Genomic DNA, 16892 nt, shown 5'->3' on the forward strand with positions numbered 1-16892 from the left:
ACTGCCAGGTGGCATGTTAGGGTGAAGTGAGGGGACCAGAGCAGCTGGACCAGCCAGCCCCCCAGCTCAGTGCTGACCGGGAGGAAAAGTAATTCCACATGGTGCTGAGTGCCCAGAGGCCCGGATCTGAGGTCAGCAGAGAGTGCATTCTCATGGAAATCTCAGAAGTGACCACCCAGCGGCTTGTCCCATCTGCTCACTTGTCCACCTGCCTAAGTGAGGAAGACGGAACACGAGGCATTTCTTTTGAGGTTCTACTCGGCTCTAAAAATTCGGAATGAGCTGCTGCCAAGGAGGTGATGAAGTAGGGGTGAGTGTGGAGGTGGGGAGAAGAGGAAACAGGAACCCAGAACTGGACGCCTGCCGGCCGCGGCCGTGGAAACAGCAGCGAAGGGTTGGCTAGTGCTGGTAGCAGAGAGGAAGTGGGGTCTCTGGCCTTCTCACTTCCCTTCTTGGGGTTCCCAGGGAGGAATTTCCGAGGGGATGGCCTAGAATGCAGGTTCAGAAGCCTAAAGGGAACAACAGACTGGTGGAAGCAACTTGCTCATGCCTTGGAGGTGAGGAGGGCTGGCCTCTGAGGGGAAGGGCAGCACTGGCCCGAGAGGCAGAGGGTCACCGGGCGCTGTTTATGCCTCTCCTTCCCGAGGGGGGATGTTTGATGCTTGCCCACATTGGCCAAAGTCAGCTTGAGTGGAGGAGAAACACATGGAATCTATTACAGAAGCATCAACCTGTGGCTTGGAAAAGTCAGCCCTTAGCCCTTGCCATCCCTTTCTCCCGACAATTTCTGAACTTCTATTTTTCCGTTTGAAAATATGGAGTAATTCAATATACTGTAATTCCTCTCTAATGTTTATGTGCATACTGTATCTCAGGAACCAAATTCCGCATGAGATCTTATGCAAAAAAAAAAAAAAGCCCCCAAAAAACAGCAAAGGGAGGAACCACCAAAGAAACCTCAAAGGAAACAAACCACTACAAAGGGGAAAATTATATTAAACTTCTGAACGTTTGCAGCAGAACCCTTAAATTTTCCTTTGGACTGCCATTTGGCTAGAACCCCACCCCCGCCCTCCACCAAGCTAACCTTGCTAATCCCATACCGTGTATTAACTCCCTGCGCATTCCACTTTTGGCCCTCAAACTATCACCAACATGTCTTGGAAGATTCTTCAAGTCTCTCCTTTCCACAAAACAAAAACAAGTTCACCGAAATGTCAGAATTCTGTATTCCACTGACTCTGACCAATAGTGTCCCTCCACCCACACAATATAGTAAAGCACATTCCTAAAAGCATATGCATTAAATTATCATTTTTCAGCCACACGACTTCAGCATTTATTTTTGGCTTCCCTCCCATTCTCCTTTGCAGCCACTTCTGTGGAGTCGGCCACTCCATCAGCGCAGCTCCTCAGCCTGTCAGACGGCTGAGTGTGCGGGTGCGGGTTCGACAGACTCCGCCCCCCCCGCCCCCCCACGGGAGCCAGCGCTACCACTTCAGGCCTCCGTCCCTTCCCAAGTCTCTTCACCAGTCTTCCCTCATTCTGTTTAATGAACGTTTAAAAATGGTCAGTAAGCTACTGTAAACGGAGGCTGTCAAGCATTCGGTTCTAGCCAGAAATGCCAGGTGTTCCAAAATCTGTGGTTTTCAGGAAGGTCCTCACACTCGGTAACCTTAGTGGCATGATTTAAAATGTGCCGCGCTCTCGGGGCCCGCCGACTGTTTTATCTAACGTGGGTGTGTTTGGAAGACGAAATGAAAGCCATGCAGGTTTCCCGTGTGATGAGGAGGAGGCCCTGCGTTCTGAAGAAACATCCAAGTGCCTCTCCCCCTTTCTGCCTTTGTCACTGACCTGCCCTCCCCTCCTGCGGGCTGCGCTATCTCATGGAGTCATAATTATCGCACTTTCTCGATCAGCGGTGAAAGACAGGGAGAAACAATGAAGGCGTGGTTAACTGCTCGGTTAACCCGACCACTGCACTCCATGAACCACGTCAGCTCCAGATGGTCACCTGACTGTATGGTGAAGACCTGGCTTAGTAGAAAAAGGACCACAGGTGCGGATTCTGCAGATGCAAAGTGGGGGCTAGAGAAGGAGACTTCTCGGAGGAGGCTTCATGCCCGTGCGGCTGCACAGGCTGTTTCCAGTAGCTGAGTGCTTCCGGACTGCTTGTCAACAGCCACTGCTCCAAGCCACGGAGACCCACACTCCCTGACCTCTGACCCAGGGGACCTCCAGGTTCCTGTCCCAGCCACAGCTAAGCTGCCACCCCCACTGGTTGGCACCCATGCCATCCTGGATGAATTATGACTTTGACCCCCCACTCTCACCGTCCTCAAAGCTGCAGTTCTCTCCACACTCTGTGGTCTCCTCATCGATGGGGTATGGGGTGGTGGTCTCTTCACTCTTCACAGTGGGTCCCAGCGTTTCTACTGTGGGCTTTGCGTCTGTGTAAAGGCAAAAGAAGGGGCATGAATGTTGCATGCAGCAGCTTGCATTAAAATGCAGCAGGAGGAAGACGCCAAAAGAGAAGTTTCCTCTCTAAGTGTGCACTACCAGAGAAGGAAAAGAAAGGAAAATGAAGATGGACACACACACACCCCGCCCCTGAAGTCACCTCTGTGTGCTGTGAATGCTGTCAGGAGCATTGTGTGCACTGAACAAAAATGGACCCAAGCTGCAGAAACAGCCCAGAGAGCGGGCCAGAGAGAGAGAGAGAGAGATGCACGATCCTTAACGTACACCAGAGGCCCTGTGGTGGCACACAGGCTGCGCCAGAAGTTAACAAACGTGGGTGATGTGGCCCGCAGGCGGGGCTCAGCCATGCTGAGGTGCTCTGTTTAGGGCAGAAGTGCGGCTGGGCACAGGCACAAAATGAATGGTGCCCATCAAAAGCGGTTTGAGAAAATCTTGGTGCTTAACGAAGAGCTCTTCCATTCCATGGAAAACGCCTCTCTGTGCGCTTCCCCACCCTTGGGTGGTGCGCCTCACTCCTGCTTTCAGGTGGAATAGACTTCCCCCTTCCAGCCTTCTCTGAGTCAGACAGAACTTTCTGAACCACAGCTAACCCGATCTAGGAGGCCCACCTATAACAAGATCATCAGCAGCGCCGTCACCAAAGCCATAAGCAAAGCCATCCGCTTGGGAGGTGTGACCCTAGACACTGTTGTCTTGTTTGCACAGAAGTGAATAGAAAGGAATATGGATTCAAAGGGACTCAGACTCCATTTGGTGGAAATAATTGGGGGCTGTGCCTTTAGGTTACAGGTGGGGCAGATTCAAATGCTTCCTGGAGGCAAACAGCAACTGTAAACCAGGATACACGGCTGGGGGTTGGGGAGAGTCAAGTGTGGCACAGAGGGTGGCAGATGGGAACTTGTGGGCCTGGTTTAAAGGAGGCCACCACGACTGCTCCAGCAGATCGAAGCTCCGAGGGGTGGGGGTGGGAAGGGGTGGGGAGGTGGCCCAGTGTGGCCAGATCTTACAAAAATTTTTTTTTTGCCCACATGAACCCAACAACCTCCATGGAAGACCTCTGGACGTATCAATGTGGGCAACTTACTCAGAATATTATAATAAGTAGGATGCCACAAAACCGGGCTGGGCCAAACCTAGCTGCGGGAAGTCACTTCTGACCCAGGTGATTCATTCACCCATCTATTCACTTGTTTATTTGCTCACTCCAATCATCCATTCAGCAACCATTCATGAAATGAATAAAGTTGTGAGTCAGGCCCTTGATGGGGCAAAAAGGAGTTCTGGTGACTGGTATTCAAATCCTGTGTTGTGGGTGGGGTCTTCTCCCCAGAGCTCCAGTGAGACTCCCCAAAAAGCTCGTGCGTTGCCCCTCCCACTTTTCTGTGTGTTTCTTGGCCCTATTGTGTGTGATTAGGCGTCTTTGTCAGGCCCCCTTCAGGACACCATTTAATAAAGCCAGGAGCTGAAAAGAAACCACTAAATACGCTGAATAGCTTTCTCACGGTCGACTTCCCATCTTTTTGCTATTAAGTACCACGCACATAACCTTTGAGACTTCCCTTTGCCGTGTCTGCCTCTTGCTCACAGTAAATAGCAAATAACCTCACAGTGTCCTAATTTGTAAGTTCAAATTTGTCACTGTGTCACAGAATCTCAAACTCATGTGTAAAGCAATCTCCGGGCAGCAAGGCAAGAAGTAATCATTTGAAACACAAACCAGCTAACAGGTGAGGCAGCCCTGTCAAATTATTTAGCTTCAGTGACTCAGCCCGGCACATTATTTTCCTGGGACCCTTCTGGGGTGGGAGTGAAGAAGCGAACCAAGGATGAGTTGCGGAAATGGACCGACGTGTGAAAAGCAAGAGAGCCACATGCCCTAGCAGAGCAGCTTCTGGAGATGCTAGGTAGCAACACGGGCAAGCTGGTTGGTGCAGATGACGTTAAACCCAGGGGCACAGGGGGCCAGAAGGCCACAAGTGGGCGGGGCGTGTGACTGACAGTGAAGAAACGGCAGCCGGCCTCTGCGACCACTGTGTTTGTACTGGGCGCTCCGAGGTAACTGCCCGTTAAACTGCAATTGAAACCAGATGTCTGAGACTTCAAAAGGAGGGAGGCCGGCCCCAACTCTGATCTTCTGAGGAATGACCAGGCAGGACTTTGAAATGAGAAACCTGTTGCTGACCATCACCAGTGTAATTTGGGCCAGGTTGGGGTGGGGGAGCAGTAAGTGGAAAAGGCCATTTGCAACTGTCCGGCCGGTCACAGAGCAGGGCCGGGCTGGGAGACACATGGCACCGAGGGGCCGAGGAGGGCAGGGAAATGCGAATCAGCCCCCAGTGAGCTGAGTGACCCCTGGCGAGTCGTTGCCTCTCTCTGGGACTCAGTTTCCTTGTCTGTGAAAAAGGGATTGGCTTCGATTTATGATTTTTTTTTATCAGACTGTATGTTGTCCTCATTAGTAGGTTGTGGGGTCAATTTAACGGGTTAAGACCAGCGTCTGAAAAGTAGGAACTATACTCTCTGTAGTGCACAGACACGGTGAGGATGAGCACTGCTCTGGGAACCTTCTGTCAGTCCTGTTCACTTGTCCTAACACACCAGGTGCCAGGCAGCAGTGCAGGTGCTTGAAGTCTGTCATTTTATTGACCCCTCACAGTCACCTGCAGGGGTGTAGCTCTGTCACTTCCATCCCCGTCTTTCTGCTAAGCTAACTGACCTGTTGGGAGGCTAAGTAACTTGTCCGAGGTTACACCACCAGTGGCTGGCAAAGGCAGGGCTTATGCATGGCAACCTGTGAGATAACACATTATTTCCCACAGGCCCGCACATGGGTATGCTTGTGTGTGTGTGAACGTGCACACTCGTGTGCTTGTAGGTCAAGTGGGTTCTTGTATAAAATTATTTTAAGTTGTGGATGATGGTTAAAAACATTTGAAAGCCACTGGCCCAGAGGCTCCTGGGTCTTGTGACTCTCTAATCCTCTGGCTCCAAGGAAGCCGTAAATGCCACCAGCTTGTGTCACTGCTGGAGGGAGAGTTTTCAGCACCTCAAGCGGACAGGTGATGCACACTCAGCAGGCAGCAGGGAAAGTTGGCCTTAGTCCTGCCCGATGGGGAGTAAAGTGCCTTCCCACTTAGTGTGTGCACTGGGGCTGCCTCCAATCTGCGGGTGAGAGAGGCTAATCTGGGCCCGATTCCCACCTGCGCCTCCACGGGCCTCCTCCTCTGCACCACGGCAGCCGGCACACGGGAGGCACTTTTCTCCCTGGGAGCCAAAAGCACTTCTCCGACATGCCCTTATTAATCCTTCAGGCTACCCTGCTGGGGGAGCTGGTGACAGGTACAGCGCAGACAGGAAAATGGAGACACCTGGGGCCCTGGTGGGGCGGGGCCGGGAGGCTCAGCCTGCCTGCCGCGCCCGCTGGCATGGGGCTCCTGTGGCTGCCCGAGCCCCTTCTGACAGGCAGTGGCAGGGGGTGCCCAGGGGAGACCCAGTGTCAGCTCTGGGGTGGAGGGAGGGCCAGTGCCCAGAGGAAGGATGGGGTCCGACTCAGAAGGACCAGGCACTTCCTGGCGAGAGTGGGCATGCGTACTCAGCAGACCTGGGCCGCCTGGCAGGGGCAGGAACACGCAGTCTCCCGCCACACCCTGGGAAGCAGTCCCCAGCAACAGGGTCCCTCCTGAGCAAATGAATGCCTTTTACAGATGTGGCTTCGAAATGAAAATGCAGTCTCTTCGCCACTGACATCTGGAGGCCAGATTCAGACATAAACCAATTACTTTATTATCGTGAGGGTTTTTTTCCTTCCCTAAATCAACAGCCACAGCTCCCTGGCCTGAAGAGTCAGGGTCTAATTGAATTTGGGTGGGTGGTGTGTGGTTATGATTTGTTTTTGAGACTCAGGCTGGAGAGCTGAAATCATCCTTTAAAAATGACAAAGCCCCCCTCCCTTGTGAAGTTGTCCCAAGACCAGAGGCTGTGGTCCCCACGGCCTGAGGCAGGAGAACACAGCGGAGCTTGGGGTGGGCAGTTCTGCAGGGTTCGGGGCTAATCGGGTTTCAACTGGGGGTGGGGGTCCCCTCTGGCCCCATCCACATCATGGTCTGACCTCCTCCCAGGGCATCTTGACAAGGCGGGGCCTTACCTGTCCAGTCACAGCCAAGCACCTCCAGCCGCATCCCGATTCCTGCTGGCGACCACCTCTCAGGGTACACCCGTACGTACTGCGCAGGGACGGGGTCGAACCTTCGGATGTCAGGCGTGTCGTAGTGCATGTTCCCTTCAAACAGCTGCAGGGGAGTCAGGGTGCTCAGCCCTTCTTGTGAGGGACCCCCTCCTCCATCATCCCTTCCTTCCCTTTCCTCCCCCTCTTCCCCTTCCCACCCTTCCCACCCAACCAGAAGGCAGCGTCATGGTTGATTCATGGTCGCTGCGCATTATGACCCATGGTGCTCCGTTCTCAGACCAAGGCTCTTATTCCTCGGGAAGGTGGTTAGAGGCCCAGAGCACGGAGAACAGGGAGCAGATGTACGTGGCGATGGCCAGGTCCCGACTTCTGCCCTGGGACCGAAACTGAGGTCTCAGAAAAGCATTAGGCTCCAAAGGAGTTGTCAGCTGGACCGCGCCAGAGAGAAGAGAAGGGGATTTAGGCTGCCTTGCCCACTCCAAAGTTCTCTGTCTACTAGGAAAAGAAGTTCTAATCTAGTTCTTTTTCTGATTTTTGAAAGTCTAGATTGAGAAAGTCCCATTGACTGATTTAAGGTTTTAAATTCACTGAGAGGCTGAAGGGAAAGTGGCCATCGCCTCCTCTAGATGAACAAGGACGCCTTCTGGCCACACGCTGATGGTCAGAGGCTGTGTTCTCCAAGCCTTTGCTTTAGTGGAGGCAGTTCTACCAAAAGAAAACTCCCCTAGAGCCCCAATACTCGAAACTGATGACAGTGGGACTGACTGCGCTGGTGGGGATGAGGTGGGGGACCCAACCCAGAGCACACCTGGGAGCCACCGGTTTAGGGGAATGTTGGTTTGGTGCAGGGGCAGCCAGGGGTTATGGCTGTTCAGCCTCCAGGAATGCTGCAGAATCACCCCACTGTGCAGCATGCCCTGGCTCCACAGTTCCAGAAGAGGGGGGCTGTCAGGGGGAGGGCAGGCTCTGACCCTGGCTAAGACCATCTCCTTTCCCAGGCCCCCACAATGGTTAAGGAGAGCCAGGGTCAGCTCTCCCGGGGGACGCCTGTGGTCCAACTTCTGCTCCATCCCCTGAAGGTTCTGGTTACCAAGCCCTGAACCCTTCCCAAGCCTCTGGAATTGCAAGCTGGGAGTTTACACCAGCATTGCAAAACTTCCAAGCCAGCCCTCATCTCTGCATTAAGAATGAAAACATTTTCTTAGTAAAGGGGCTAGACGGAGACATGCGATACCCCCTTCCTTGTTAGGGGCCCTGCTCTTCTGAGAAAAACGAGGGGGTAACTTAGAAGTGAGGATGGGGAAGACCGTCTAACTGGGACATTCAGCTGGAGAAGAGAAGGGATGTCCTCTCCCCTTCCTGGGGCCCCTCCATGCCCTGTGGGACGCTGACCCTCACTCCTCTGCCGGCTGGAGGGGCCACCCTACTCTGGCCTGTGCTTGAGGCCGGCCCAGCCTCGGTATGAGAGGTGGGGAGGATCGAAGAGTCAAGACTAGGAAACTGCAAAGGAGGGCAGCAACGTTCAGAAGAACACAGTTGTTTTTGGACGTAATATCCTTCGTTTCCACGGTTTAGCCTCCAAAAACCACATCTCCTCTGGATGTCTAGCCAATTGTTAGGAAACTTTATCTGAAAGAGAATACAATGCGCATCGAACTTGACAGAAAGGCTTTGGAATCAGACTCGCGAGGCCCGAGTCGTGGAGCCGCCGCAGGGACACCGTGTGACCCTGGGCATGATGTCGAGCCTCAGTCTGTCATCTCTGAAATGGGAGTGGCAAAAGGGCCTACCTTCTAAAAACGTTCTAAGGATGAAAATAATGATAAGGGTTAAAAGAAAGCATTTTGTGCCGTGCCTGCCACAAAGTAATTTCTTAAGTAATATTTGTTACACTGGAATAGAGGGGTTTGGTGATGACCCCCTAGATGGGAAACCAGCACCCCGAACTTAAACTGCCCATTCAGGAGAAGGTTACAGAGTTCCTTGGGAATGGCTTACCTTCGGCTGCTGGGTCTTGGGGTCCTGGATGTATTCCCAGTCCTTGCCGTTGAGGCTGTAAGAGACTTTGAATTTGCGCACAAATGCCCTGGCTTCCACAGCGGTGATGCTGTCTCCTCCTCGGGCCCCCTGGATGATGACGCCTTTCACCGTCTTGGGCACTCCCAGGTCCACCTGAAGCCACTCCTCGCCTGGCTCGACCTGCGGGATCCTGGGGAACCAGCCCGAGCGGCTGCTGACCAGGCGAGCGGCACTGGGGCTCCAGAGGTACTCGCGGGTGGAGGAGGCAGAGATCTGGGAGTCGGTGATGAGGCCCGACAGCATGCCCAGCATGTTGGAGCAGGGGGCGTCTGCGGAGAGGCAGGGAAGACGCCAGAGGTCAGAGCTGATGCCATATCAATGGGGGACCACCCTCTGTTATTTGGGGGCTGTAAAAAAGTCCCAACTGGTATCAAACACTCTCAGTTGGCACTTAATTCTTTGCATTTCAAGGTAGAATAGTGCTGTGGTTGAGAGCCGAGAGTGGGCGCCAGGCTGCCTGGGTTCATGTTTGCTCTGCCACTTACTAGCTGTATGACCTTGGACACATGACTGAATTGCTCGGTGCCTCAGTTTCCCAGGTCTAAAGGAGGAGTAATACTGACCTCTTGGGGGTTGTTGCAAGGATCCTGCTAGTTATTATACAAAAGCTCGCAGCCCAGTGCTTGGCATGTCTAAGCATGTAATGCTGTCAGCCACAGGCTCTTGTGTCTTTGTTGGTGACACCAGCCCCCCAACCATCCCAGGGGTGGTGAGCACAGGCGGGAGCTCAGCGGAGCGTAGTTTCCTGGGTAACTTTTCCCAACTGGAGGGAAGCTTTCCTGGGGTCAGATCTCTACTTCCACAGGTGGTATCTCAGCCCCTTCCTACCTCCTGTCCTTCCCACGTGCTGTTCTGCTGCCCCGGACGCTGCTCCCCTCGGCCACCACCAACCCAGCCTTCACTCATCTGCCAAGCTGACGTGCCACGCCCTCAGAAAGGCTGTCCCCAAGTTTTCGAGCAACAGTCAGTTAGGTTTCTGTGGCCACTCTTTCTCAGAGCACCCCGTTCTTTTCCTCCAGACACACTTTTCCGTTTGTAATTATCCAGTACTTGTCTTCGTGAATTATCTGCCTTGCCCACTAGCCTGAAAGCTCCATGATGGCAGAGACCGCATCTGCTGTGTTCCCTTCTCCAGCCCCAGCTCCAGCATGGGGCCGGCCCACAGCGGGGTGTTTGTGCAGCCAACGAGCGAGCAGAGAAGGCAGGATCTACCATCAGCACGCGTTCAACACTTGTAAACTGAATTATAGATCCTCCAGGGGGTCCCACTTCTTCAAACCCACTGGCTCTCCCTTCTCACTTTTCCAGAAAAATGAGTTTTAACTGAGCCCTTGCTGGCTAGCCTGTGCTGACTAGAACAGCAATGTGAAAGGGACAAAACACAGTCCCCTAGGCAGGGCTAGGGTGAACCTCTCCCATACGAGGGAAGCTGAGTCTTTGTGCAAAGGTGACCAGAGCAGAGGATTTGTACTGAGAAAATGTGGGCTCAGTTCCAGGCTCTGTTGCCTCCTGGTTGGATGACGCTGGGCAAGCCGTTGATCCTCCTTGAGTCTTGGTGTTCTGCCCTGCTGACCTCACAGGGTTGTCACGGACAGTAGACAAGGTGGTGTGCAAAGAAGGCATGTGAAACGTACAGGGACCGTATACACGTGAGGTATCTTAACTATGAATAGAAGCCTGCGACAGGGCCCCACCATGGAGCACTCCCTGCCTGAGCTGGAATGGATGGCTAGGGGACAGGATGGTGAACAGATGTACATTGAAGATGCTTCCAGGCTGAAGAAGCAACTCGTTTGCTCCCGGCCTAGTCTACAAGACGAAGGGTGTGGGCTCTTCATGAATGGCCGGGGTTGGCCAGCCACCATCTTCTCTCCTCCCCACCACTGCACCAGCCTTCTGATGCTATCCCTGTGCCCACCAGGGTCCTTCTAATCTGTCCCCGATATTGTACCCCTGGGGTGTCAGCTCACAGTCCATGCCCACCCCCTCACTTTCTCTTTTGGTCTCTCCTGCCCCTGTGCCATTGAGCAAGCTGTGACCCCTCTCTCGTGAACCTCCCTTCCAGTCTTTACGAGGTGAGGCCTATGCGCCCTCTGCGGCCGGCTCAGTCACCGCTTCCTCCAGGAAGTCCTCCTCCTTCCTGACCTCCAAGGTGGGGTCAAGTCCTCTACAATGTTCTTTACCATAGTTTTGATTTTACTTTCATTTATGAGTTTGTTTGTGCATTACTGTATCTTTCCAACTTGTCTAGATGTCCCCACATAGTTTGATCTGTTGTGCTCATCACCGTGTCCACAGCGCCTTGCAGAGCTCTTGGCGCCCAGCTGAGGCAGCAGAACGTAGTATTTGAGAGCCGGGCTCTAAGTGCAAAATGCCTAGTTTCAAACCCTGGCTCTACTGCTTACTGCCAGGGGGACCTATGTCTCCAAGTCTTGGTTTCCTCATCTTTAAGATGGAGAGAATAATAGCATGTAATTCATAGAATCCTTATGAAGATTATAAAAGGTAACACACCTGAAGTGCTTAGAGTGGAACCTGGTACCCAGTAAGCATTCAATAAATGTTAGCCAGTATGAACAGAGGAATTCTGCTAGGACTTGTGTCCCTGAGCCAGTCCTTCTAGAAAGGTCATGCGGCGCAATCGTGCTGTGTGCAGAGCCCGGGATGCCACCAGCTCCCTAACTCACCGGAGCCCCCCCTCACCTGTGACCCGGCAGCCGAAGAGCTCCAGCCGGAGGGCGATGCCCGAATGCCAGGTCTGAGGGCGGACCCGGACGAACCTCGTCAGCAGCGGCGTGTGCAGCTTGTTCAGCACCACCTCCGTCGCATCGTTGTTGGCTTGGAACACCTGTAACACGAGACGCGAGGCCACATTGATGAAATCCCCATTTGTAGCTGGGCCACCCGCGCAGCCTTTGAAGGGGGTGGGAACGTTCTGTTGAATTTTATTTCCCTCAAGTTTAAAAATAATCAGTGGGTTTGTTGTTTGGGGTGTTTTTGGAAGTACCATGAAAAAAAATTTAATTTCTCACAGAGCTCTAACTTGAAAACAATAAACGGTCTTCACAAAAACTTTTGGAGGCAAAGAAAATTTTGCCTCTGGGCTGAGCGCAAGCAAGGGAGGCACTGTGCAAAGGAAAACACTCCAGAAGCTACGAGTGGGGGAAGTGGAGTAGCCTTTCAAAGCGGAGCAGAAATGTCATCTTTTAGGGCTAGTGGACCTCACTCACTAGCTTGAACTTGTCTCTCCCCCATATTCATGTTGCAGGCATATAGCAATATTTGCAGGGTGTTTAATAATTAGGAAGTGCCTCACAATTGTTTTTGTTAGTTACTTAGAGGACTCCTTGTGCCACGGACGGGTGGGAGGCCCTGTCCACCCTCAGTGCCCCTGTGTCAATCAACACGTTCTTGGTTCTCTCTGGTCTTTGTTGTAGGGTCAGGGTTGCAGACGGTCCCCTTAGAGTCCTTCTCTGACTTCCTCTCACTGTAGTCCCCGCCCTGTAATGAAATCCATCCCTGTCCCCATCTGACCAATGCATCTCTTACCAGAGGAAAGGCTTTTTGGAATAGCTTCTAATCCAACATGGCGGGAGCCAGTCCTAGCTTACCAGATGGCCCAAATCAATAACTGCCATATGGACCTTATGTTTTTTTGTGTTTGCTCTCCATTAGAAAAGTAGCTGGGGCAAGTATATGTGAGTTTCTTTTGGTTTTCTGGATAAGGGTGGAGGGAAAGACGAAGTAACCAACCATCACTTTTAAATCATACCTGTCATAGCTGTAATAACCAAGTGACTGTGAATCTACTCACAGCCAGCTGTGTCACAGCTGGCCATTTCTCCTGGGCAGGGGAGTCAATGCATCAGCTCCTGATTCCTAGATCGTGCCAGGTGTTTGGTCACGGACGGGGCTGGGAAACTGGTACGTCTGAATAGGAATACCTTTGAGCCAGGCACTCTGTAAAGCCGAGTGCATCCACGACACCCCAAAGTTAAGTATTATCATTCCCACTTTATTGACGAGGAAACTGAGCCATCTGTCTGGATTCAGAAGCCCTTGCCATGTTTTTAGGGTCTAGGCTGCGGTTTCCTAGGTGGACCATCATTTCTTTGAATACATTTGCAGTGTTTGCATTTGTGCCTAGAAGTCGTGGAGCCCTTCGGGTCTCCAAACAGGGACTGAATGGGTGTCGAGCTGCTTCCTGGTGTGTTTATAATCCCATTTTAGAATGCTCTGGGAAACAGCGAAGAACAGCATGGAAGCTCAGAGCTAATGAACAAGGTGGTCCTTTCGTCCCCAGGAAGTGTAGCCAGAAGCTCTACCTTTTAGCAACCTTGACCCCACATTTCCTGCTTGCTAACGTCCAAAGTTAGAGCCATTTAACAAAAAGCACACAGCTGAGGGGGAGGATGAAGGGTTAAGAGACATCACACCTTCTGCAACCAAATGGGAAGGGGCTTGCTTAAGACTCATAGAGGAAGGGAGAGGAAGAAATAGGTTTCTGCCAGTCCACCACATTTTGTTGAAATCTCTTGTTCCGGGTGCTAAGCCCACCGAGTCCTGGGGAGCCTCCTGTTGGGATCCTAAGGATATCAGTTTCCCCCTTGGCGGCCTTGGTGGTTGCAAGGAGCACAGAGGCAGGATGGCTTGACCCCTCATCTCCCCCGGGTTCCATCTGGCTGCTTTATCCACAGGGACGGAGGGGACAGAGGGGCAAAAAGACAAAGCAGGGAAGGCCAGCGACCAAGGAAACACACAGAGAGAGGGCGAGAGCCGGACACCTGGGAGAAGGCCTACAGAGAGAGGTGGAGAGAGGTGCTGAGGCTCTTAATCCCAGACCAGGAAGACTGGAAGGAGGGAGCAGGGCCCAGGAAGGCCCCCACCTCACCATGCCCATTCCTTGGCTTCCTGGGCACTTGTAAAGTACTCCGGGGCTCTGAGGAAACTGAGCCCATTCAGGGAAGATTAATCAGTGCTCCTAGAATCCTAGAATTCAGCATGAGGCAGAGGCTTTGTGTTTGTTTTTTGTTTTGTTTTGGCAAGGAAGAAGCAAATGCAGCGCTTTGCTTATTTCGGGACGGGTGCTGTGAGCAGTGGGGGGCCACCACTGGCCAGCTCCCTGCGGATGATGACAGTGACTGTGTGTGGCCTCCATCAGGAGACACTAAGGAGTTGGAGGGGAGGGGCCTGATTGGCCATGTGAATGCATAATTGGAGTGTCGAGTGGATTTGAACTTTAACACAGCTGCAATCCACAGCACACACACCATGCTGGTACTGTTTAGTTAGAAACACAGCACGTCTTATGTGTTTTTAATATCCAATTTTATCTTATCTGACCCCTTCATGTCTCAGCCTTGGCAGATAATATGAGGGAACCTTTCTTCCCCTACCTCAGCAAGGAAATGACTGAGTCTTTGGACTGCCTTCGGGAGGCTGGTGTGTGTGTGTGTGAGTGCGGCTGCATGCGTGTGCTCACGCACGCCTGTGTACACGTCCAGGGAGAAGGCCGATCTTCCCATAGATGCATGAGGTCACGGGCTCTGAGGGAGCACCCCCAGATCTCTGCTGACAGTGACGTCAGTCAGACAGGGAGGCACACACGTGGTCTGTCTGCCCTAGGCCCCCAGCCCGGCTGCTCAAACTGAGCTTCTCTCAGCCAGTCCATTTCGCTCAGCTTTTCCCAGCCCTGGAACCATATCAGGCTCTTTCGCTGTGGCCTCACAGCGCTTCAGGTTTCCGGGCCCAGTCCCTTCTCGGTTTCTTGTTTGCTCTTGACCTCTGCCCTCTGCAATCGGGACCCTTTGCTGAAGGAATATCATCTTATTTCAGTAAACTATTTATATGCCTTTTACTCTGAGTGTGGCATGTGGGGGCTGGGGGAACCAAACACCACTGACCTAGGAGCCCGGAGACAGACTTTACCGCTAATTAACTCAAAAGTGTGAGCCCCAGCTTCCTCCTCTGTTAAATGAGGGGACTGAGTGAGTTTATTTGTAAGGTCCTTTTTGCCCCCTAGATTCTAAGCCTGCACAAGAGTTTTCAATCTAGCACTGTCCCAGGAGAGTTCACTTTGTCACAGGGCATTTTAGTTACTCACGGTCCCCGACAGCCTAAGTGGCGTGTGGACAAGTGCCGTGGGCGTGCCTGCACCTTAAGTGGTGACCAGAACCCAGGGCGAGTGCCCCACCCAGAGGGAGAGTACACCTGGTGGATGTTTTGCTTCAACAACAGTTCAAATTATTAATAACGAAGAGTAATAAATAACAACACCGTGGGCCTTACATATTGTCTTTTGCCCAAAGATATCCAAGTGCAATTTATGAAAATCCATTTTAATGAAATATTAAGCACTTTCTATTTCTCCTGACCCAATGGATTTTAAGGCCTCTATTTTTCTCCCTGCATCTCCCTATTTATGGCTGGTAAATGCTATCATATATTATACATCTTTATGACTTTCTCAATGCTTCTGTGGTTTCAGAATCACCTTTCATAAGTTTTCTGGCCAAATCCTCTGAGATGGATTCTTGGCTTCCAGGCTAGGCATTGCAAGGTCAGGGGTTGTGCGCACGAGAGGCGGTGCCAGGAAACTGGTTTTATTCCCTGCGCCCTGCTGGCTCACTGAGTCACTACAGGCAAATCAATAAACCTTAGATACTTTGGTCTCTCCTTCAGGAAAATGAAGGCAATAACGGGCTTGCCAGTAGATACGGTAGAGTCCACCGGTCCTCCCCACTGCCTCCAGGGCCGACGTAACACCCAGGACAGAGGGGAGAGGGGAAGCCATGTCCCAAGTCACAAGTGGGTCTTGGTGAGATGGGGAGAGCTCCAGCTTTGAAAGCCCTTGGCTCCCAAGTCGAACCTCGAGGGCAAACATTTTCAAGCCGTAACTTCGTGGTGAGGCTTCCATAATGCTGAGAAAACTCAGTGGATTGTCAGCATAAGGTACACGCAGAAAGGTGTATATCTAATGCGATCAAATTATAACATCTGCTTTAAAAGCTGGATGTCACAGATGGTATACATTTTTGTTAATTTTAAAAGAAAAATGCTAATTTGGTTGCCTTAGCACCCAAAGGAAAACCAGAAGTGTGTTCAAGGTGACCCTAATTTTTCTTAAGAGGTGGGAATAGAGAAAAAAAATCTATAGATATAAAAGCTATGTTGAGCATAAAGATTTCTTCAAATGCATCTTTGTAAACCAAGTTTAAAAAATAATTCAGGGCACAAAGTGGTTTGGATAACCCATCTGATGTCTCACTGCATTCTGAATATAATCCAACACTTTGCAATTGATTCTTGGGACCTTTGGTTTCTTTTCAGTGAGACAGAATCTGAAACCAGCAGCACCTCACGGATTTTCTGATTTGCACCTCTGGGGGAGGGGGCATCTGCCAATTAAATTGGCTGCTACCCAACATCCCAGTTTGGTTATTATCTATATCCCTCCCCCCACCCCCCACCAGGAAAAGAAAATCAACATGTTTTGACCATGCCTGTGAGCTCATAAGGTGTGGACTGTAATACTATGTAAAATACAAGAAAATTATAATTTGAAAGCATCACTGATGGTTTCTAAGGTCAACCTTTCTCTCTTTTCCACCCCATTTCTAGTCACAGCTACCTCTCTGCTGACCCTGGCTTGAGTCCTCGGTGAATGATATGTGGTGAATTTGACACAGCTGGGAATGGGGAGCATTTCGGCCTGCCTACCCTGGAGGCCTCTGGGCTGGGGGACTTTCTGCCAGACCTAAGTCCCTTTCTTACACACTATGCTGTCTGCCATCGACACCCCGGTGCCCAGGACAGCGGAGACGCTGCACGTCCACCAAAGCCTGTGAGTGCCGCCTCACGGAGCTCCGTGGATGCTCAGCCTTCCTCAGCGAGCAGGTCCCTGGTGGAAGATGCAGGCTCCCATTACGGGCCCTGCCTCCCCTTAGGTAGGGCTTTGGTATTCAGCCTGCACTCACCCGTCTCCTCGTTACCTATGATGCGACCTGCAGTTTATTTCTATTTTTCTGTAAATATCTGAATGCAGCCAGCTCCGGGGACTGCAAAGAAAGCAGGAAATTTTTCAAAGCCAGCTCAGTGCTGGGGCCCTGAGGTAGGAAGTGTGCAGGCAATGTTCTTCTACTTCTTT

The 16892-nt window shown here is 51.9% G+C and overlaps 1 protein-coding gene across 4 annotated transcripts in view; it reads right to left on the reverse strand.

Moving 5' to 3' along the window:
• Positions 1-16892, reverse strand: part of NRP2 (neuropilin 2) — a 114413-nt gene that overhangs the window by 44734 nt on the left and 52787 nt on the right. For all 4 annotated transcript variants that reach the window (XM_045855376.1, XM_045855366.1, XM_045855392.1 and 1 more), the window contains exons 8-11: positions 11450-11594; positions 8666-9015; positions 6626-6770; positions 2334-2450 (exon numbers count right to left, since the gene is read on the reverse strand). In XM_045855376.1, coding sequence (XP_045711332.1) covers positions 2334-2450; positions 6626-6770; positions 8666-9015; positions 11450-11594 — 757 coding nt within the window. The remainder of the gene's footprint in view (positions 1-2333; positions 2451-6625; positions 6771-8665; positions 9016-11449; positions 11595-16892) is intronic.

The sequence above is a fragment of the Phyllostomus hastatus genome, unplaced genomic scaffold, assembly GCF_019186645.2.
Source record: "Phyllostomus hastatus isolate PE091 unplaced genomic scaffold, TTU_PhHast_1.1 phas_contig_137, whole genome shotgun sequence".
NCBI lineage: Eukaryota > Metazoa > Chordata > Mammalia > Chiroptera > Phyllostomidae > Phyllostomus > Phyllostomus hastatus.